The sequence below is a fragment of the Sorex araneus genome, chromosome 2 (assembly GCF_027595985.1).
Source record: "Sorex araneus isolate mSorAra2 chromosome 2, mSorAra2.pri, whole genome shotgun sequence".
Taxonomy (NCBI): Eukaryota; Metazoa; Chordata; class Mammalia; order Eulipotyphla; family Soricidae; genus Sorex; species Sorex araneus.
The window spans coordinates 9,287,660-9,311,189 of record NC_073303.1 but is presented as its reverse complement, the minus strand read 5'-3'; the positions used below and the strand labels follow the sequence as shown (position 1 = coordinate 9,311,189).

At 41.4% G+C, this 23,530-nt stretch overlaps 1 protein-coding gene across 1 annotated transcript; it reads right to left on the bottom strand.

Moving 5' to 3' along the window:
* Positions 1–4,970: 4,970 nt before the first annotated feature.
* On the bottom strand, positions 4,971–22,718 carry LOC101537960 (nuclear pore complex protein Nup153-like). The gene is made up of 10 exons (XM_055124284.1): positions 22,338–22,718; positions 21,397–21,492; positions 17,647–17,877; positions 17,094–17,116; positions 16,882–16,994; positions 14,176–14,364; positions 10,507–11,388; positions 8,001–8,231; positions 5,828–6,008; positions 4,971–5,316 (listed from the first exon to the last, which is right to left on the bottom strand). Exons 1-10 carry the CDS (start codon positions 22,716–22,718, stop codon positions 5,223–5,225), a joined length of 2,421 nt encoding a protein of 806 aa, XP_054980259.1. The 3' UTR covers positions 4,971–5,222.
* Positions 22,719–23,530: the final 812 nt, after the last annotated feature.

Genomic DNA, 23,530 nt, shown 5'->3' with positions numbered 1-23,530 from the left:
GTCTCCATTGTGAGACTTCTTGTTATTGTTTTTGGAATATTGAATATGCCATGGGCAGCTTGCCAGACTCTGCTGAATCTCAGGGTACTGTGTCCTTATTACGTCCAGTGGTTGATTAACAAAATATTGGTACATTGTCGGTCTGTTCATCACCCCTTGGGGCAAAACAGTCACTGATATCTTTTAGTAAGATGCTCATTATTAAAAGAAGTCACAGTAAAAGCGAATTTCTCTCTATCCTCTTCCCTTAAAGGGATGTTATAGAAACAATCTTTTAAATCAATTCTAATAATATTCAACTTCTTTGGAATTATGGGCCAAATTAGGCATGGCCGGATATAAAGGGTCCATTGATTCCATACAGACATTGACTTTTCTTAAATCAATTAACATTCTCTATTTACCCGTATTTTTTAAATTACAAATACAGGTGACTTCCAAGGACTAGAGATAGTAATGATATGCCCCAAATTAAGGTGTTCGATCATTGTATGGCTGAAACTCAAACATGAAAGCTTTGTAACTGTAACTCATGGTGATTCAATAAACATACAAAAAATAATAAAAAAAAATAGAAGAAAACCAGTGCTTCAAATTGAGTGACTAGAACTTTCTAAATAAATAATTAGTGAAGTAGAAAACACAAAGACAAGTCCAATATAAAATCAAACCCAGGGTCTCTGCTAGGTGCACATCCCCCCCCTCCACTGCCCTCAAACGTGAAAAATTAAAAGAAATATGTTTGTGGTCTTGTGAGCATGTTCATTCATTAAATTGTCTCTAGAATGATGTGATGGACAAAGGCAGGAAAAGCGGGTGCACTTCACATGCTCCACACCCTCAGAACTGGCAGTCCCAGGGAAGCATCACTGGACTCATCCCCTGACCAAGGGCACTCAGGATTGGAAGGAGAGGTTTGCACTCACCTCAAGGTGCTGCCCCTTCCCAATCCTGCCAGGTAACTCCAGACCCCTGATGAATTCAGGTCAGAAATCCTGTTGGAAAAGGTGGAGCTCGAATGCCCAGAACCTCTTTGTACTGAACTGGGACTCTGGGAACTGCTTTTGTTCTGAAGATCATCAACTTTGTTGTCATCAACAAGGGCCTGGTTATTTCCAGCTCTGTGCTCAGGCATCACTCCTGGAAGGGGTTGGGGAATCATGAAACATGAAAATACTCCAGAACTTTTCTCACAAACTAGGATTATTCTCTCCATGTTACACTTGAAGAAATTGAGGGCCAGAGGATGGTGTCATTTGTCTATTTTAAGTAGAAGTCTGAAGTTGTTCAAGAGCTGGAGAGATCATACAGTGGTTAAGTCATTTGCCTTGCATGCAGCTGATCTCAGTTTGATCTTTGGGACCAGACATGATTCCCCACCCACTTCCAGGAGTGATCCCTGAGCACAGAGCCTGAAATAAACTATAAGTACAACCAGGAGTGGTCCCAAAATCGCATAGCAATTTAAAAATAATAATTTTTTGGCACTCAGCAATGAAGAAAAGAACCTTGGCCGGCGGGCACTACATGCCAGAGAATGCTCCAGACCCCAGACCGAGCCGATAATACCGGGGTGCCCCAGGTGGAGCAGGTGCAGTCTCCCCACCTTCTCCAGATGGAATCCCAGCTACCATGAGCTTCTACAAAACTGGCTCCGGTATGTGGGGACCAGGACTATTTCTCCAAACCATGCAGCTGCTAATTTGGCTGCATGAACTTTCCTGATATACAAAAAAATGCTCAGGAACAGCTCCTCTGCCCCTGAACGGCCATGATCCCAGAGGCACACAAACCAATCTCGGAACACAGTGGCTGCTGGCAGAAATGCTCCTGTGCTGTGAACTAAGCTATGGCCCCGTGCCGCACGGGGAGGGGAAGGGTTTTTGTCCCTTGGCATTTTCCCCTTTGTGGCAGCAGTTCCACCTTTTAGAGCCAACTAGACAGAGAGGTAAGAGATTGCAGTGATGGGGAGCACGAGAAATCTCACAATGGGGAGTGCAGGACTGGCCCTGCTCCCTGCCCAAACGAGACCCCAAGTAGCCACCCACGAACAACTCCTCCACTCCTGAATGGCCATGACCCCGAGGCACACAAATCAATCTCAGAATGCAGCAGCTGTTGGCAGAAATACCTCTAGACTTAGTTACTAAAATACCAGAATTCCAAAACCGGTGGACACTTTCACAACTGTGCGACATCATACGCTCTTCATGATCAGCAATAGAAAGCAAATTATCTAATGATGCCTTTTCGGCTGGTCTAATTGTTGGGGGGAAGTTCCAAATAATAATAGTGTGTTTTCTGTCAAAAATTGAATGTAATCAAAGTAAAGAGAGAGTAAAGTGAAAATCATCTGCAACACAGACAGGGTGGGAGATGGGATGGGGGGTATACTGAGGTTCTTAGTGGTGAAACATGTGCACTAGTAAAGGGATGGGTGTTTGATCATTGTATGACTGAGACTTAAAGCTTTGTAACTGTTCTTATGGTGATTCAATTAAAACAAATAAATAATAATAATAATAGCAATCATTTTTGAATAAAAGAAATTATACATAGTTCTTGTGCACATCAAAAGGAACATAAATGTCCACCTTCACAATGTATTTGAAAGTATTTGGGGTATCCAACACATGAATTGGGCACTCAGAAGTGCCAGCAAAAAGTGATAAAATAAAACTGCAGTCACACCCTCAGAGACAGAAGCTCTAGCAGAAAAGAAGTGTGAAGGATGTATGACTCAGCCACAGGCTAGTGGAAAGGAAAAGGAACTCAAAACACCAAAACTATACCCTTACATTAACTTACATTAATTAAAAAACAAACGAACAGATGCTGTTAGAAGTGCTCTCCGTTCCAAGACTATACAAATATGAAATCTAAACTACATATTACACAAAGTAATTTTATTACTGAAGTTTGCATCTACAAGAACTCAATAACAATAACAAAAGGTACAAAGACAAATGGGAATGACTGTGTTTATTTTGAACTTTCATAAAGATATGTGAATAAAGACACAAAGTTGGTGTAATTCCCAGCACAGGACAAAAAGCAGGGTACCCTTTTCTATGTGGTAAATTCAGACACTTTCTCCATCTGAGGAGTTATCTAAATCACTTAAAAATTATATTATTGTGCCATTTCTCTAACTCGTGACTGTTAACCTTTTAAAAAGGATTTTGTTAATTGTTTATGAACCTTCATTATGATTTAACACTGGAACCAAAAGTATTTGATAACTTTTGATGGCATTTATTCCATGGTTTAACATGTTAATTATACACTAATAACAATGGCTTTACTGTTAAAATTTTTCTTATTATTCAAAGTCACCTCAATCCATTTCAGTTATATATATAATATATATGAGTCATATATATGTATACATACATACATATATATGAGTCTCTTGTCCCCTCGGCTGCCTGTCTTCACTGGGGCCCCTAGAAGCAGGGCAGGTTGAGTTTCCCTCCCTGTCGCAAGCAGAACCCTGGCAGCTGAAGACCTCCGGAACCCAGCCACAGCCATGCTCAAGGACCCTCTCCACACATTCGGATGAGCCTCACGCATGAAGGAACCGGCAAAGGAACCCAGGTGTGTGAGGGAGCCGGGGCTGAGATCTCCAAGCCTGCTCGTATTGGGACTGGGCCTTGTCTATCCAGACCCCCCTGTTTCCAGTAGCTTGGCAGTCACACCCACAAACTGACCCCAGTACCATGTAATCCCATCAACAACCAAGATCCAGAGACTATAAAACAACACTCCTGAAAGCACGTGGCCGCATTTGTAGCCGTGTGACCTCTTACAGCCTAGTTCTCCCTCTCAGAGAACCTGGCAAGGTACCAAGAGCATCCTGTCCGCAAGGAAGAGACTGGCAAGCTCTCCATATGCCAAATACAGTCACAATGATGGGTCTCATCCCACTTACCCTGAAAGAGTAACTGTGGCATTGTGGGAAGAATGAGTAAAGAGAGCCTGCTAAAATCTCAGGGCTAGGATGAATGGAGATGTTACTGGCACCCTCTTGAGAAAATCGATGATCAACGGCATGACAGTGAAACAGTGATGTATACACACACACACACACACGCACACACAATTTTCCCCACACTCTCTCTCTACTTTGGGGCATTATGGTTTGCAATACAGTTACTGAGAGGCTATGATATGTGGATTGTCATACCAGATGTGGCTGTCTGGGTGCTACCCTCAACGCTGGGAGATGGAGTGAAACTGGGGCGAGAGAGATCAAGGCGGCAAGTTGGAGCACGGAGAGATGAGCAAGGAAGACAGGAGGAGACGGGAATGATGGGCAGTGTGAGACTAGAATGAGGGGCTAGTGAGATTGGAACAGGTTCATGGGGAGGATGGAATAAACCGCAACTGATCACCAGCCAGCCCGGCCCTCATTTACTCCTTCATCTACCCATGGCACCGGCCGCTCTAGGTGGGGGAGTGGCCAGAGACCACGGACACAAGCGTCTAGAGAGAGTCCTTTTGTGACTACACAGGAGTTACATAATAAAGTCTGAGACAAGACTAAACAAACAAAAACATTTGTAACCGAACATTAAAATTTCCCATTCATATATAAGTTATACCAAAAATAGACAGAAACAAAATTAAATTTACACGTTTCATAGTAGAATAATGAAAAAGACAAGACAGGTGATAGAATAAAATAGAGAAAGAGCATGTGAGTGTTAAATGGAGAAAGAACCAGGTCTGGGAACTCTTCAGTATCAGGCTTTGTCTATCCGAAAATTTAGTACACAATACACCCAACTCACTCCACACACACACCAGCACAAACTCAGCAGAGAAATCATTCACTTCAGCATCCTTGGATCTAGACAGAATTCCGCAGATAAAATGACAATTTTCAGGCATTCCATCAATGTGTGGCAATGCACACAGAGGTACAGAGAGGCTCTATACAAAACCATTGGTAACGTGAGTTTATTCCGGGGCTCGGCTAGCCTATGCCAAATCAGTGGATAATTTATTGGATCATAAAACAGTTTTTCTGAAAAAATCAATTACCAGAGGCTACTATTTTTTTAACAGGTGGGAGATGTGGCATTTGTGAAACAAAAGAAACGGGAAGAAAGTTTCCAAATTAAGGAAGAATCTGGGCAACTCTGACTTCAGAAAAGCCCCACATACTGGAACCCAGTGTGTGAAAGAAGGGCACCAGCGGCTAAAAATAGTGTTTGACATCATCGTGACCTCTGTTTCTTGCTTCTAATGTTTGTCCTTTTCTTGCAGCCAGAAAGTGGAGTTCCAGAAGAGAATACATTTTGCCCATTTGACCTGTGTAAAAAAAAGAAAAAAAAATCTTGTGGCATGATGTTCAGAAAAAAGAACCAAACAGAAAATACCCTTAAGAATTATAACCCTAAGTGTGCCCAAGGATGGAGAGTGGTTAGGGAAACTGTAACCAAACACATTTCCTGTCGTCCCTACACAGACATACACGGGCACACAGACACACATCCAAGTACGCACATACACTCACACACCAGCTTTTGTTCTTGGGCAATAATTCCACCAAAAGGGTAAAATATTACACATTAATGTTGGAGAACTTTTTTTTTTTTTTTTTTTTTTTTTGCTTTTTGGGTCATCCCCAGCAATGCACAGGGGTCACTCCTGGAATTACCCCTGGAGGTGCCGAGAGCAAGGCAAATGCTCTACCTGCTGTGCTATCACTCCAGCCCCTGGAGAATATTCTTGATGATACTGAACTGATGCTAAGAACAGAGCTCAGGCCTGCACATTCTTAGCATCTTCAATGCTCCATTTCAACAGCAAGTTCTCTTACCCCATTGTGAACGCTGCTGGGGCCTGGTTCAAGGTAAAGGCTCCTGAGCCAGAAGGCGGGGCCGAGGCTGCCGGCACTTTCTGATTTGCACCAAAAGTGAATGCTCCACATGGGTTGTGGTTGTTGTGGGTTGTTGGAAAGTTGGAACTCGTTCTACTGCAGCCAAACAGCAAATTTGGGCCTAATTCAGGTGAAAGAGAAAATGCCATTAGAATAAAAATATGATTGCTGTCTCACAAGTTAAAGGAAACGCAAGAGCCAGGGGGATAGTGTGGCTTTGCATATGCCAGGCTTGAGTTTGAAACTCAGAACTGCATGGAGCCCTGAAGACGCCTGGGGCAAGCCTGGAGGTCCCGGTACGCAGGGTGGGAGCAGCTCCACATCCTCAGTCTCTAGCAGGGAACGGCCCAACCCAGCGGGCTGAGTATGGTCTGGAGGGGCCCCCATGAGCACTGATTGGGTGGCCCCAAAAAGGAAAAAAAAAACAAAAATTAAGTTAAAAGGCTAGATTGAAACTCTGTGGTGGAAAGAGTCAACTTTCACGTGTGACTCCCTGGTTATATGCCGGCATACAGGATATGATGCAAGGGGATGATTAACTAGCCATTGCACAACACGTGCTACCTCTAGAAAAATGACACAATCTGCCTTATGAAGCAAGGGGGCAAATGACAGGTGGAGTTCTGATTGTAAAGATAGTGGGATTGACAGATGTATGTGGTTTTATCTTCCTCAAAATTCACATTAAAGGGCCAGAACAGAAGGTCAATGGGCTGAGCATATGTTTTGCATGCAGAAGACTTGGAATTTGAACCAGATCCTGAGTACCATGAGTAATGACCCCAAAGATTGAGCCAGGAGTCATCCCTGTGATACCCCCCCAAAAATTGCACTCATATCACTGTTAAGGAATTCTTCTTTCTGATCAAACCAGAATTTAAAAAAAAAAAAAGTAAGAAGAAAGAAAAAATAAGGGGATAATAAGGGAAAAGACTTGAAATGAAAATGGTGACCAAAAAAAAAAAAAACTGACCACTAAATTCACAGCTGGTCTAGAAAAACTAATATGACAAAATATCTTTTAAATAGTGAAAAAGCTTCAAAACATCAATAATAGTGAGATCTACACCAAAAAAAGAATTTATAGTTCTAATCCATGACAGGTATTATGGAGAAAATATTTACAAGGAGACAATTACTGATGCCAATGAGTAAACAAAACTGACACAACCCATCCGGGGATGTTTGTATTATCTAAAGTATAAAATAAGCACGTATCTTAATCCCTCAAGTCCATTCCCAGGTCAACAGGCTTATGTGTGCCCCTGCCCCAGACACACAGACACGGTGCTACAGAAAGCTGCATTATGAATAATTGTAGTAATTTCAAGGCCAGAGAGGTCACAGATGTTAAGAAGCTTGCAAGTGGCTGACCTTGATCCCTGGCACTCTATATGGGACCTCGGGCAATAGCAGGAGTCGTGTGGACCCCTAAGGGGCCCCTGAGCACCAATAGGTTTGACTCAACACCCCCACACCCCCACCCCGGAACTGTGATCCGTTCACATAGTAATCTACAACAATGAAAGCAAACTACATGTGATCGCAGATGAACATGATAAAAAAGAAGGAAATGCAAGAATTCAAACAATGACTACAGTTACATTCCATTTGCAGGAAAAACTCAAGAATAATTATTAAAAAAAAACAAAACTTTTAGAGATCTTAAGGCCGCCTGGGCTGCAGTTCCACAAGTGTTTGCGTCAACATTACACTGTTCATACGTGCTTATACCTTTCTGTTTCACAATTAGAAAAATATGCACCATGCAATTTTGAGAAAATACATCACTCTCTTACAATGTGTACCATGTGACTGGATTTTGCAAAGTTAGAGATGGTTCCCAGGGTTACAATATCAGAGGAAGTAATCTCCAGGTCTTTTCAGCACTGCTTTGAAGGGTTAGAATAATTTGTTTTTAAGTCACTGGGATGTGTTTACATATGCAAATAAAAGCCTATTGTTATGGAATAGACAGTAACATAGGACAATATGGCAGCAATGTCCAGCGAAGTTACTATGGATGTGGTTGTAGCTCCAAAGCTGACACCAGAAGTCACAGTCTTATCACTGTTGGCTCCTAAACCAAAGATAAACGGGGAGGCAGCTGTACCTGGTTTGCTTTCCTGAGGAAACAGCGAAGATTGAGATGTGCTGGATTCACTAGAGTTACCAAAGGCAAAGCCGCCTGCAGTGCCGCTGGACTGTCCGAAGGAAAAGGCCACCCCTGGCGCAGTGGAGGAAGTGGCGAAGCCACCAATAAGACCACCGCCAGGAGAAGCAGCTGCTGTACTTGAATTAGAAGAATTGCTGTCTGAAAACCTAAAAACCGGCTTCGCTGCACCTGGAATTGTAAGACAGAAATTCACCACCACAAATCTTTCCAAACAGGTTTGAAAGCAGATGTTTACTACCCAAAAATCTGAATATTCAAAAAATAATAATCATTTCTGTGCAGATTTGAGATTTGTTATCAAATGACAGTTATCATAATAAATGTTTATATAATAAATATGGGCTGGAGCGCTGGCACAGCCGGTAGGGCATTTGCCTTGCCCGCGGTCGCCTCGGGTTCGAGTTCTCTGTCCCTCTCGGAGAGCCCAGCAAGCTACTGAGAGTATCCTGGCCACGCGGCAGAGCCTGGCAAGCTACCAATGGAGAATTCGATATGCCAAAAACAGTAACAAGAAGTCTCACAATGGAGATGTTACTGGTGCCTGCTCGAGCAGATCGATGAACAATGGGACGACAGTGCTACAGTGCTATAATAAATATAGACATCTTTCATGGCTTATGAATGTTTTGTCTTCTCAATCCTCAGCATTCAGATTAGTAAATACCATTTAAATCCAAATTAAGGTGGATACTGTGTTTGGACAATAAACTAGATAGTGGAAGATTGCTGCTTGTTTATAAATATGATTTGCACTTTGTTACCAAGAATCCTGCACTGTAATTTAACAGAATAATAGCAAAGTTTTTTAAGCACTAACTAGTGGTCCTTTTCTCACCTTTATGATACATTAAATGTATGTGTTTTTTCTTTCTCTACAGTTAATATTCCTAGACAATTTTAATTTTGCAGCTTGATAATTGTATTAGAAGGGCAAATCAAATAACATGCATGTCCTTCTACCCACAAAACCTTGTGTACTTCTCCTTTTATTTGAATGTTAGAGCTAGTTTGTCAGTTCCACCAAAGGTCTTCTAAGAAATGAAATTATATTGGAGGTGGGGAATATTTTCAACCAGGAAGTCTTAAAGGCTTCTGATGTGCAAAGGTAAGTTATTGAGTATATTCTTGATTCTATGGCTACTGAAAAATGCAAATTAGAAACACTACAAATACAAATAAGATAGTGTCCAGCTATTCATTGTTAGTTTGAAGGAAAGCTTTTGACTTTTCTTTTTTGGGGGGGAGGGGGTCACACCTGACACAGGGGTTACTCCTGGCTTTGCACTCAGGAATTACTCCTGGAGGTGATTGGGGGACCATATAGGATGCTGGGAATCGAACCCCGGTCTGCTGCGTGCAAGGCAAATGCTCTACCCGTTGTACTACACTCCAGCCCCAAACTATTGACTATAGGTAAGCCTGAGTCTAGAAAATTTTCTTTTTCCACTTTAGTATTTCCTCCATATCTTTTCATGTTCTGGGATGAAAAACTTCCTTGACTTCTATGATAATAATTCCATAGCTATTCCAATTAAATTAGTGACTCTAGTATTAAAAAAACTATTCTTTTGTACTGTGTACTAGGAAATTTCAGTTCATTAATATGTTTATCAGATAAATGTTTCTTTCCTGCTACTCTGTTCAGAGAATGATTGGTTAATTCTTTTAAATGACACATTATTTTTTTCCTTCAGAATTTTGTCTGCTTTCCTTATCATGCTAATGATCAGTTCTCTGTAGAGGCCTAAACATAAAGATTTTATTATGCAGAAAATAGAACAGAAGCTAAAGAGAGAATGCCTTCAATTTTAAATCATTGTCACTGTCACTGTCATCCCGTTGCTCATAGATTAGAAAAATTATGCATCAATTCTGATTGTAAAATTCCCAAGGAAGTAATACGTGAATAAATCTGTGTTATTGTGAGACTGTGTTAGAGTTCCATTTCTCAAGACCTGATACGTAGATTATGTCAGCAGAACCATAGTACTTTGGAGAATTTAAAACTGAAGGGCTATGCTACTTTCCAGAGAGTTCTATTAACTGTGATTCTCTCTGCTATAGTTTAAAGTCTTCCTTGACTTGCTACATTTGTTCAGATACTAGGAAAAAAAGTGCATTTAATTTCTACCAGCTGTGAACCAGCTGGGATGGGAGATGCATGCTGAAAGTAGATAATGGACCAAACATGATGACCTCTCAGTGTCTGTGTTGCAAGCTATAATGCCCAAAAGTAGAGAGAGAGTCTGGGGAATATTGTCTGCCTTAGAGTCAGGGGGAGGGTGGGAAAGGAGGGGTATACCCGGGATACTGGTGGTGGGGAATGTGCACTGGTGGAGGGATGGGTGTTTGATCATTGTGAGATTGTAACCCAACTATGAAAGCTTGTAACTATCTCACAGTGATGCAATAAAATTTTAAAAATTTAAAATAAAATTCCTACCAGCTGTATTATCCCTTTGATCTCCAAAAGCGAAAGTGGCCTTTTCTGGCTGTTGTATTTCCTTTTCACGTGGTTTGGCTGTACCGACACTGAAGGTCGACTCACCTTTGGTTTGCTCTGACCTCCCAAAGGAAAACACAGACTGACACTTTGGCTCTTTGTTATCAGTGCTTTTCCCAAACACCTGAGAAGTAGAAGTAACAGGCTCTTGTTTCTCTCCTGTCCTTCCCAAAACAAACAATGGGGCAGATGGCAGAGATGTAGGTACTGTGTTGCCAGAAGTGCACCCTGCTTTGGCACCTGATGATTCTGTTTTAGCTTCTGGCATCTTCCATGTGAAAGGAGACCCGGAGTCACTCTTGTTTTCCAAGGTTCCAAAACTGAACTTGGTCTTCGAGTCACTCTTGTTTTTCAGGGTTCCAGAGCTGAACTCGCTCTTCCTATCAGAGATCACTGTGCTCTTAGCTGTAGCTGCACCAAAGATGAAGTCTGCAGGGGATGGTTTAGGCCGTTCCTCTTTCTTTACTTGCTGCCCAAGATTACACGCTCCAAATTGAAATGGTGTTACAGAAGCTGGATTGCTTAAAGAAGTAAAAAGTCCAAACTTAAGATTATTATTGTTCTGACTGTCTTTAGCTTCTTCAGGTTTAGAATCACATGAAATTCCAAATTTAAAATCTCCCGTTGCTTTAGAAAAGTTAAAATTCATGGGGTTTCTAGACCCAGAATCTGTTGACACACCTACTTTGAAGCCTCCCTGATCTCCAGATTTAAAGTTTTCCGTATTTAATGCAGTCTGAGTGGACCCAGGAGAGAATGATGGGATCCCAAATTTGAAGGCTGAGGCTGCTGAATTCATTGATGAGAAAGATATACCAAATCCTTCAAAAATACGAGACCAGTGAGTTAATGTTAAAGTTCCGGACAAAATGAGACCAAGAAACACAAAACTTAGAAAGATCTATTTAAAAACGATTAGAAATGATAGTTAACATGAGTCAGGCTGGGAAAATCCTACAGGAGTTAAGGCATATAGGCTTTGCATGTGGTCAACCCTGGTTCTCTCCCTGACGCTGCATACTGTCCTCTGAGGATTGCCAAGATTCACACCTAAGCAGAGTCAGGAGTAAGTATTAAGTATTCCCAGATGTGGTCCCTCCTAAAACCAAATGATCATGTTTTTCCTTTTCTTTTTTTTTATTTTTTTTATTTTTTGGGGGGGTCACACCCAGCAATGCTCAGGGATTATTCCTGGACTCCTGGCTCTGCACTCAGGAATTACTCCTGGCGGTGCTCGGGGGACCATATGGGATGTTGAGAATCGAACCCCGGTCAGTTGTGTGCTAAACAAATGCCCTACCCGCTGTGCTATTGTTCCAGCCCTATGTTTTTTTTTTTTTATTTTAAACAGAGCCCTACCAAGCAGTGCTAAGGTGCTGCTCTCATTATATCTTGGTCCAGAGATGTGGAAGTGATGGTTTGGTGCCACCAAGACAACACTCAGTAGAGCAAAGAGCCAAACTCACAAGTCATGTGTGCAACCACAGATGTGACTTCCTAGCTCTGTGTGTGTGTGTGCACACACTTGGGGCCACACACAGAAATGTTTAGGTTTTAGTGACTGTGCTTGGGTGACCACATATGATACCAGGAATCCAATTGGGCTCAGACCTGTGTAAGGCAAAAACCATTACTAGCTCTGTCATCCCAGCAAAAGTTTTATTTTATTTTCCAACTAACATGAAGGAGTGAAACATCATGAGTAAGAGCAATATTTTCATATAAACAGTACATTGACATGATCAAAGGCTTGCTTTTATAATGCTTTCCTTTAGTTGAATAAATTAAAATAAAAATCCTTGACTAACTCAAAACAGGAAACTGTAAGAGTGCTAAGTATTTATTTATCTGTTATGTCATTTCCCCGTGTGTAAAGAAAGATAAAAAGATAACAGCCACGCTAAGCTTTCATGTTCATATTTTCCTCTTTAAAACTTACTTATCTTAAATGGAAAGTAAAGTGAAATTTATCAGTTACAAGGCGGGGGGTGCAGGGGGCGGGATGGGAGGTGTACTGGTTTTTTGGGGGTTTTTTTGGTGGTGGTATATGGGCACTGGTGAAGGGATGGTTGTTTCAGCATTGTATAACTGAGACTTAAGCCTGAAAGCATTGTAATTTTTCACATGGTGATTCAATAAATTTTAAAGAAATAAAAAAATAAAAGTTACTTATCTCATTTTCATTTGGGGGGTTTTGGGTGGTACCCTCTATGCTCAAGGCCTACTCTGCATTCAACTCCTATGCTTTATTTCCCTAAGGAAAAAAATGGGGTAGGGCAGGAGGTGTTGCTCAGGGATCACTCCTGGTTTGGGGGACCATGTAGGGTGCTGCAGATTAAACATTGTGTGCAATGCAAGGTACCGTACCCACAGTACTATGTCTCTGGCTCCTCCCCAACAAAATTTCTCATTACAATGTTGTATAAGCAAATGGTTATTCTGTAATCTCTAGAATATTTAAGTGACAGTAGACAAAAAGCTAAAACTAAGGAAATCAAAACAACAATTAACTGGCTATCACTGTTTCAAGGGATAGATAAAGAGAGTGACGATGGCCTTACACCCGGCTAGAGATCATGAGAACTAGGTCATAAGGTCACTAGACTGTGAGATAAAGTGACCTGAAAGCAGAGATCACTGAAAACCTTACATGGTATTTCCAAACGAGCGCTGTATCCCCATTAATTGTGCAATTACTTCTTGCACTGGAGCCAGTGTTTTTATACTGAAAATACAGAAAATTGTTGTTGTTTCACAATGTGAAAGCCTGCTTGCTGACTTTTTTTTTATATCAGAAAGGTTTGAAATTCACTAGCACAAAATATAATTGCCAGAAAACATTGGTGCTCCCATCTTTTTGTTTGCTTGTGTGGGGCCACACCTAGTGGTGACCAGGGGTTACTCCTAGGGGTGAGGTTGTTGAGGGATCATAAAGGGTGCCAGGAATCAAGCTAGAACCAGCAACATGCAAGGCAAACACTTTAACCCCCCTGTACTAATCCCTAGAGTTCAGTATTCTTATTATAATGCTCCTACATATATCCTAAGTCTACTCTCTTTTACAAAATGAAAATCTCTACTCCTTTTCCTTAATCATTCTTCAAATACAAAATTGCATTCTTTTTTAGTTTTTATTCAAATTTCCATTGGAATGTTTCGTATATCAAATATGAAATACTTCAACCAGGGGTGTGAAGACTTGAGTCTCCAGATAGTTTGACATGAAGCTCTGTACACTGTGTCGCCTACATTAATTGCCAATAGAGGATAATCTTGAAAACTAAACCCAGGTCTGGTGAGATAGCACTGTAAACTGGAATGCATGCTTCTCATACATGAGCTCCAGATTTGGTCACCAGCCTTGCATGATCCCCAGGGCATGGCTAGGTATGGCCACCAAATCAAATAATAAATAAACCTGTTTAAAATAACAACACCGGGGTCAGGAAATAGCTCAATGGGCTGAATTTAGGTTGTGAATGCAGGAGGCCTGGGTTCAATCCCAGGTTCTGCATAATGCTGTAAATAGCCCCCCTGCACCCCCAAACACCACCAGATGTCACTTAAACTAAAATGGCAATGCAAGAAAATACCTTCCCAACACCTTACCTTTACCCTCTGCCTGCGTGCTTGGCCTTGAACTCTCACATGCTACACATTTGGTACAATGTGCGTTATTCCGCACTAGGCATATGTCACAGTCCCAGCTTCCCTCGGGTTTCTTGTCCAATCCTGGCCGGATTCCAGAAGACTGAGATATAGGAATGGAGCCGTGACTTGAAGCAGATCCAGAACTTCCTGAAAAATAATGGTGAAACAATTGAGGCCATCCAATTGTTCACTTTTAATTAGTGTTTCCAACTAAGACAGAAAAAGCTAGGAATATAAACATCCCCTGTCTACACCTCAAATTTCTCTTTATCTTACATGGCTGTTCTGGCTCTGTGCTCAGGACTCACTCTTGATGGCACCTGGGGGCCATCTGCAGTGCCAGGGACTCAACCTGGGTGACCACATACAAGACAGCATCCTGTTTGCTGTGCTATCCACCCTCGACTGAGTTTTGTTTTAAGGTTTGGGACCACACACAGCAGTACTTGAGGGCTGTGTGGTGCCAGGCCTGGAAGCTGGGGGTCCTGCATGCAAAGCATGTTCTCTGCTCACCGAGTCATGTCCCACTCTGAAAGGATCATTTATGTGCAGAGTTTTCTGTTCTTTACTCTGCAATTCAGCTCAACAGCAGCGACTCATGTCGTTTGTTACAAACTAGCCAAGAGACAGAGGTTTAGTAAGCACCATAATGGACGTAGGTTCTGGGGATATACAAATGAATAGATGTTATTTAACTTTGTTTTTAAAAGTTAAATGGGGGAATATTGCACTGGAACTGACAAAGCATCTGTTATAAGAGTTGAAGGAAGGAGCAGGATTCACAAGGGGCTATCTACATATTTGTAAGTTGTGGGGAGAGGAAGCAGCATAGGAAGGATGACTCAGAAGTAACAGTGCTGTGAGTGGCGTTATTTCATACCCTCCCTTCATTTTTAAAAAACTTTTTTATTAGTGAATCACCAGAGTTACAGTTACAGACTTACAAACTTTCGTGCTTGCATTTTAGTCATACAATGATCGAGTACCCATCCCTCCACCAGTGCCCATTTCCCACCACCAATGGTCCCAGCATCCCTCCCACCACCCCCACATGCTTAGATCTGAATCTGATGTTCTCTTACTATCCATCTGTGTAATAATCATCTGTACATGGACTTTGACCTCCTCTCTTTATACAATTTTATAAGAAACTTTTTGTTCTTCAGGATTTTTGAGTGTGCTCAGGGCTTACTCCTGGTTTTGCTCAAGAGTTATCCAAAGTGTTAACAGATTTCTTTCCCTCCCGTTAAAATAAAATGCCTAATTTGTTAAAAAAGAAGGTGACTTCTCTAAATGTTTGTCATTTTCAAAAAGCTGTCAAAAAACAGAAGAGCAGGCATTACAAACTGCAATTTACCAGAAGATGAGAAGCTTTTAGAAACTTAGAGGCATTCTGGAGTTTTATTGTAACTGAAAAAAAAAATGGCTAAATTATTAACTCCTGAAAGAAGTGTACTCAACTATGAAATACAATGGTTCAAGGACAGGCAAAAATATATATTTTTTCTAACTGTTAATGTTGGAAGCCAACTTTCCTTTGAGCTAACAGATTGCCATATAACTAATAAATTCTTCTAAGAACACGTTACTACTGGGACTGGGACTAGTTTCTTCAAAGTTCAAACTAAAAAAAAATATTCCTACTTGAGGATTCAAATATAATGATGTCTTTAAATCATTATATTCTAGCCTCCAAATTTTGTTTCAAGTGAAAACTATTTTTTATGTATATATGTTACAGTCAGAAAATGTATAAGAATGGCCCTGGTATATAAAGGCCACAGCTAGGAAATAATCTGAGAACAGCAAAGCAACCCAATACTTTCGCAAGAGCAGTGAGCCAGGAACTAGTAACTTCTAAGTACTGCCAGCGGGGTTCCTTCATACATCCCACAAAGAGCAAAGCACTTTGATTTAAAATAGATATCTTCAGTTGCACTGCTTAGGCAACACAGCCATTTACATTTTCACCAATGGAACTGGTTGCCTGTGTTCCAATGTGCTCCAGCATTGGCTCCCTGGAAAGTTTTATCTTTAGAACCAAAAATAAAATCCTCAGAATTACTGAAAGCCGAGTCTGCAAATGACATTCCTAGGATACTTTCAAATCGGAATGAAACTGTTTTGCTTTCTAGTTGGCTTGTAAAATCTGCATAGTTTCCCTTTCTTGCAGACAAATCTAGAAGTGCCAGAAGAAATAGAAGGCAAGCTACTAGTCTTGGGACTAAAGTCAGATTCTTCAGATTTATGAGAAATGAATATAGCCTTTTTAGCCACAGCCATGCAAACACTGTTAACCAGGATAGCTGTTTCCACATTCTGAAATTTTTGAGCTTCCTGAATATTTTGGAGCTCTGAGAGGAAGTTTTTCCCTGAAGTATGAACTTTTCATATGTCATTAATATAGATGAATAAATGAGAGTGGTTTGCTTGGGGTAACAGCTAATAATCAGAGAACAGTACTTTGAAAGACCTGTGAGCTTTCCAGTATGATATGCATCCTTCTGGGCACTGAAGTATATACACAGGGAGAGTGGGACAGATCTACTAAAAAGAGCCCCACACGCCCTTTCACTGTGTGCTTGCCCAGAGGAAGATGGCAAACTTGGTTACAGCTTGAGATCCCGTTCATCGGCTGCATTTAGAGAACTCAACTTGATGTACCTTGATTGCCTTTTGTTATTTTCTTCACATCAAAGTAAAGCTCAGAAACATTGCATGTCTCATCAAGACTCAAAGAGACAGTCTCCGGCAATTCCAGTGTCACAGTGGAACTCCTAGAAAAGAGCAGTCATGAGCAATTTCATCAATGAGACATCCAGTTCAGCTACAGCATACCCACACCTTCTCCTCTCATATTTCACAGTTCAACTTACCTGTTTAAGGTGTCTTTTACGTCCTATAGGGAAAGAAGACAAAGGTGAGAGTGGGAACATCAATATGCCATGGGGCTAGATACATAGGACTGTCCTCTATAAATCCTTCTACCAAAGAAGGGAAGAATGACCCAATCCTTAGATATTGAAAAATCTGACATAAAACTATTGGTGTGCCCGTTCCTTAAGCCATTCAGCATGGCAGCACATTTGTCAGCCTCTGAGTCTGTTGTCTTCTTGAGCCAAAGCATCCATATCACATTAGCCTGTGAGACACAGGGGAAAGAAGACAGAAATGTGTCCATGACCCCCTTCAAAAGTCACTATCATTGATCTAATTTTTTTCAGGGGAAGCCATATTAGAAACCCATATTATCACAACCATCTTAGTGGTGATTCATGTAAATCGCCGTGGGGTTGGGCCACGAAGGTGGTGGCAGCAGATATGATATAGTGGTGAATCGGTCATGCTCCTTTTGTGGGGTGGGCCTGGGGGATACACCCTGTGGTATTCATAATAGCTCGTGAGCAAACAGACCCCCAACTCCCTCACCCAAAGCAGCGTCTTGGCGGGGGCCCGACACTTCTCCTCCAGCTGTAGGATGTGGGTCTGAAGGTCCTGACTCTGCTTTTCCAGACTTGCTTCACCGTCCTGAAGTCTCTTCAGAACTTTCTCCCTTTCTCCCTCCAGCCTCCACAAATGACACTTCTCCTCCTCACACAGGAAAGTTTTAAGATTCTTAAAGTCATGCCGGGTTTTCGCTTGCTGAATCCCAATTTTCCACTAAAACAAGAAACATGTTTAAAAGGTGAAAACCAGATATGTCGTGCTAGGTGAAATAAGCAAGAAACAAAAGGATCAGCATTGCATAATTCTGGACACTGGTGGAGGGATGGGTTCTCGATCATTGTGTGAGGGAAACACAAGCATGAAAATGTGTAATCTGTAACTGCACCCTCACGGTGATTCACTAATTAAAAAAATAAATATATTTTTTAAAAAGAATTCAGGTTTATGAAGAATGCCCATATTGTTCTCCAGGAAGATTGGATCAGTTGGCATTCCCACCAACAATGGAGAATCCCTCTCTCCCCACATCTATGCCAACACTGAATGCTCTTGTTTTGTTTTGTTTTGTTTGCTTTTGTCATATGAACCTACAATACCACTTTTGGGAATAAACCCTTGGGTCCCAAACCCACACTGAAGAAAGGCCATCTGCACTTGAATTTTTATCACAGCACTATTGACAATAGCCAGAATCTGGAAATAACCTATGTGCCCAAGAACAGACAACTGGTTAAAGAAATTATGGTACATCTACACAATGGAATACTATGCAGCACTTATGAAAAAGGAAGTTATGAAAATTGCTTACAAATGGATGGACATAGAGAGTATCATGCTGAGTAAAATGAGTTAGAAGGAGAAGAGACATAAAATGATTGCACTCACTGTCACTGTCACTGTCATCCTGTTCATTGATTTGCTCGAGTGGGCACCAGTAACGTTTCCATTGTGAGACTTGTTGTTACTGTTTTTGGCATATTGAATATGTCACGGGTAGCTTGCCAGGCTCTGCTGTGAGGGTGGGATACTCTCGGTAGCTTGCCGAGCTCGCTAGAGGGGCGGAGGAATTGAACCCGGGTTGGCTGAGTGCAAGGCGAACACCCTACCCGCTGTGCTATCGCTCCAGCCCAACTCATTTTTGGAATATTAAAAAAAAGACATAATATAAAACTAATACCCAAGGACAATAGAAACAAGGGCAAGGAGGATTAGTCTATGGTTAGAAGTCTGCCTCAAGTGCTGGGGGAGAAGGCAATTTGGATAAAGGAACCACTATGTCAAAGATACTTGGAAATGATCGCTCTGGAAATGATCACTTTGGATAGAAACTGCATGATTGAAGTAGGGAAAGGAACAAGTACGATAACCTCTTGGTATCTGTGTTGCACACCATAGTACCCAAAAAAAAAGATGGGAGGGGGGAGGAAGAGAAGGAAGGAAGGAGGAAGGGAAAGGGAGAAGGTTAGGGAGGGAGGGAGGGAGGGAGGGAGGGAGGGAGGGAGGGAGGGAGGGAGGGAGGGAGGGAGGGAGGGAAGGAGGGAAGGAGGGAGGGAGAGAAGGAAAGTGCCTGCCACAAAGCCATAGGGGTAGGCTGGTGGGAGGGGGTGGGGGTTGACAGGAGGGAAACTGAGGTCATTAGTGGTGGAAAATGGACACTGGTAGAGAAATGGGTGTTGGATCATTGTATGACTAAAACCTGATCATGAACAGCTTCGTAACTATGTATCTCATGGTGACTCAAATTAAAAGTAAATATAAAAAATCTTTGAAAATAATAAAAAAAGAATTCAGGTTTAACATCTACACACAGAGGAGAAGGCAGAGGTTGGAAACACCACTGAAAGAGGAAAGACACCCTCCCGTCCTGCACAGTTTGTCTGAGAACTAATGCCATCAATATCTCCATAAGGATCATCTCTGTTCCTGGGGAGGCTGGCCAGCCATGCAAACAGTCTCAGAAAGCCAAAGTCTTCATTTCAACTTTATGCTCTTCAGCGGGGCTAATCCTCTAAGTTAGGTCCTCAGGAGATTTAACACCATGATCTCAACCTGGAGTGCTTGCATTCCTAGTCCTCCACTTCTGGCCGCATTATCTTAGGACTCACAACATCCACTTCATGGCAAATTTACCACGTAACATAGTTTGGTTCTTTTAATCAGATGTTATTAAAATTTAAACTTAGAAATGTTTGCTATAAGATAGGCGTGGTTTACAATAGTTTTAATGTTTATACGGTAGGTGTGTCACCGTGCTATGCCAACACTAACGTGCCAATATCCTTTTATCACAGTTCATGGGTCAATTCTTGACTGCCCCATCTCATTTCCATCCCCTTCTTAGTAATTTTACTTCTATTTTAATACACTAAGAATTTGCTTTCATTTGAAACTGTTTCTTCTTTTGCTTTATTTCTTTATATACCACATGATTGATATCATCTAGTATTTATCTTTCTCTCAATGTTGCATTTAGTTAAATATGATGCTATGGTTCTATACGAATTGTAACATAATGCACGATTTCATATTTTCTTATAGCTACGTGAAGTTTGAATAGGGTAGAGGGATTGTAGATAGCTTTTTCAGACTAGACAAAAAGGGGGCATAAAAATAAATAAATTTTTCCTTATGGTTTATCTACTTGTTCTGGTATATAGTGAGTAAATCATTACTATGTTTTCCTTGGGCTGGAGCGATAGCACAGTGGGTAGGGAGTTTACTTTGCATGTGGCCGATCTGAGTTCAATTCCTCCGTCCCTCTCAGAGAGCCCAGCAAGCTACCAAGAATGTCCCTCCCGCACAGCAGAGCCTGGCAAGCTACTCGTGGCATATTCGATATAATAAAAACAGTAACAACAAGTCTCACAATGGAGATGTTACTGATGCCAGATCGAGCAAAACGATAATCAATGGGATGACAGTGCTACCGTGCTGCAGTGCTGTGTAGGATAACATAGCCTCAGGTAGTTTAGGTTTATTGGGTTACTCCCATCACAGTGCTCCCATTCCTCTGTGTTTATTTGTAACTTCTTTCTTTGTGTTCTGTTGACCTGTAAATGTTGTTTTTCTCTTCCCCTTGAGTCCTTTACATAGTTTATTCAGAGCCAAGTCCTATTGTATGGGCACAGGAAATCTGTAGCAAATGCTATGCTTTTGTAACCTGGGAGTCATTTGACTCTACATGATATTTTCCTCCTGGGCATCTGTTCTCTGGACCTAAGCCTCAGCTGCCCTTACTTCCTAGCACCCCCAAAACCAGGGTCCCAATGAGGGACAGGATGGACCCAGGGCAAGCAGTGAGTTATTTGCTACCCTGGCATTGAGATGGGCCTGGCCAAAGTGCCTAATGCTTAATTATAAGTTAAGAGCTTGGCCATGGACAAATGCTGTCATGATCCAGAAAGTAATAACTAGATTTGGACCCTGCTAGGGTGAGGAATGATTGATCTGGTCTGAGTGCTGTAGTCGGAGTCTGCAAGATGTCGCCAGGAGAGCTGCCCTACAAGCCTCAATGTATTTCTTACTGTGTCCGTACAAAAATAACTAGTATTAAGATGTGAATAAGTTCTTGGACTAAGGAAAGGAGAAAAACCTTAAGAGGTATTTTGCCTGCTGGCAATCAGGAAGGGACCAAACCCTCTGGCCAATGTTTTTTACAGTGCTGTTTTCCTTATTTACTATATTTAAGCTCTATAATAAAAAACTGAGATATCAACAATATTTTATTCTTACCATATATTCAAATTTATGTTTATCTGTCGATGTTTTCATGCTGTTACATTGATTTTCCAGTTCCTTCAGTTTTCCCACAGTTTTCTGAAGTATTTTCTGAGGAAAAATGTGTGAATGAAGTCAAGTTAATTTGAAAACTCCTTATTAGGTGCTAAAGGGGAATTTCTGTCTTCCAAGAGTTTATTTATGGCTTATTATCCCTCAAGAGCAAGCATGCTGAGAGCTGCATGTACAGTAACAATTGATCACTTTAGCAATTCAAGCAGTTGGATAATATTTTATATCATTTCTGCACCATACAACCTGAAGCTTAGGAAGCATAGCTTTTCAAGAAGCATAACTGATAGATAATTGAGCTGATATTCTAAACTCAACCTCCACCTAGCATCTGAGGTATTTCCACACAATCTGGTTATGTCAGAAGATCTTACACAATGACCAAGATAATAATCACTCAATAGTGGTTTCTATACATGAAACCACTATTGGTTGGTCATTTGTATTTGTGCTCATCTGTGGGAAGACACCATTTCCCACCTATTAAGATCCTTCCCACCACTCAAAATAATGGTCTCACCCTCCTAGATTAGAGGATACCTATGAAGTGCTGTGTCATTGTCAAATGCGATTTTATATTTTATCACAGGAGCTGAGCATATGAGTTTCTCAAATTTATACACAATCAGTAGAATGAAACATGAAGCTTGTGCAGGAAAATTTCATCATTAACAACTGATATGAGTGTGATCATTCTTGGTGAGGTTCAAGACACCATCAGGGACTGATTTTGTGGGTATCCGTTAGAAACGAATTTCTGAAGGACTGTATTTCAGAAAGCTGTTTTCCCTTATCACAATATCAGAAAAATGATAAATGATGTCAGGTCTCAGGGAGCAAGTTGAGAGCAGGTACGGGCGAAGCCCTGTTGCCTATACACTCACCTTGTAGACAAGGCAGGCATCGCTAACGAGAAGAGTGACGTGTGTTTTGTGCTGTGGTGACCGCTCACAACACCAGCAGATGAGTTGACCATCGTCCTCACAGAACAGGCAGAGCGGTTCTCCGTGTTCCTCACACAAATCTTCAAGACCCATTTCTTTAACAGTTTCAATGAGGTTTTGCAGTTGCTTGTTGGGTCTTAAGCTTACATTATTAACTTGTGTCTGACACTGTGGGCAGAAAGATGTCCTCTGCGACAATGTCACCGGTTTGCTCTCAGTGGTACCCTCTATGCACACGCGGCAGTAGCTGTGCCCACAGTCGATGATCACGGGCTCTGTCATCAGTTTCAGGCAGATGGCGCAGGTGGCATCCTCCCTCATCCTCTTAAAAAAAGCCATGGCTTTCCCCCCGCCCCCGAAAAAGTCAATATTGGATCTAAGGCAACTTAAAGCAGCCAGAATTTTCCACGATTGTGGAGATGCTTGTCACCTGGACTTCTGTGCTTCACAAGTGTTGAAATCTCTCTGAAGAAAAGAAATGGATTTACATGGAGAATTCACAACATGTAGTCAGGTGGAAAATTCATCCACAGAAGTTTTATAGGTTAGAAAGAAATAGTAGAGAAAGTTCTACATGGATAAGATGTCTAACAAGGAGACAGAGTGATAGTCCAGTGGCTAGGGAATGCGCTTCACATGTGGCCAAATGGGTTTGATCCCAGAATCCCATATGGTCCCAGGCTCCACCAGGAGTGATCCTAGAGCACAGAACCAAGAGTCATTCCTGAGCACGAATAGGTGTGGCCCTAAAGCAAAAATAAACAAAATAAAATGTCTGATAAAGAATACGTTATCCAGTTAGATTTTATGTGGGAACAAAGAGCTTTTCAAACAAAAGCTAAAGCTAAGCAAGTTTATCATTGATCAACCAGGCCTTTAAAAAGACTCAGGGACTGGTGAAGGGATGGGTATTTGAGCATTGTATAACTGAGATTTAAACCTGAAAACTTTGTAACTTTGTAACTTTCCACAATAAAAAATTAAAAAAAAAAAAAAAAAGACTCAGGGAACATCTATAAAAGTCATTAGTTTTCTCCCCTCCGCTCATGAAGCAGGATTCTAGCTACGGGGCAATCCTCCTGGCCCTTGTATCTACTGTCCTTGGGTGTCAGCCTCATGTGATGTTATTCTAC

What these genes read in the sequence shown, in the direction of transcription:
- LOC101537960 (XM_055124284.1), bottom strand. Translation starts at nt 22,718, where the DNA reads ATGAGGGAGGATGCCACCTGCGCCATCTGCCTGAAACTGATGACAGAG. An exon ending in CACGCAGGCAGAGGGTAAAG is followed by an intron (nt 11,389 to 14,175) that starts GTAAGGTGTTGG and finishes GTATTTTTGAAG; the next exon opens with GATTTGGTATATCTTTCTCA. An exon ending in TCCTCAGGAAAGCAAACCAG is followed by an intron (nt 6,009 to 8,000) that starts GTACAGCTGCCT and finishes CACCTGAATTAG; the next exon opens with GCCCAAATTTGCTGTTTGGC.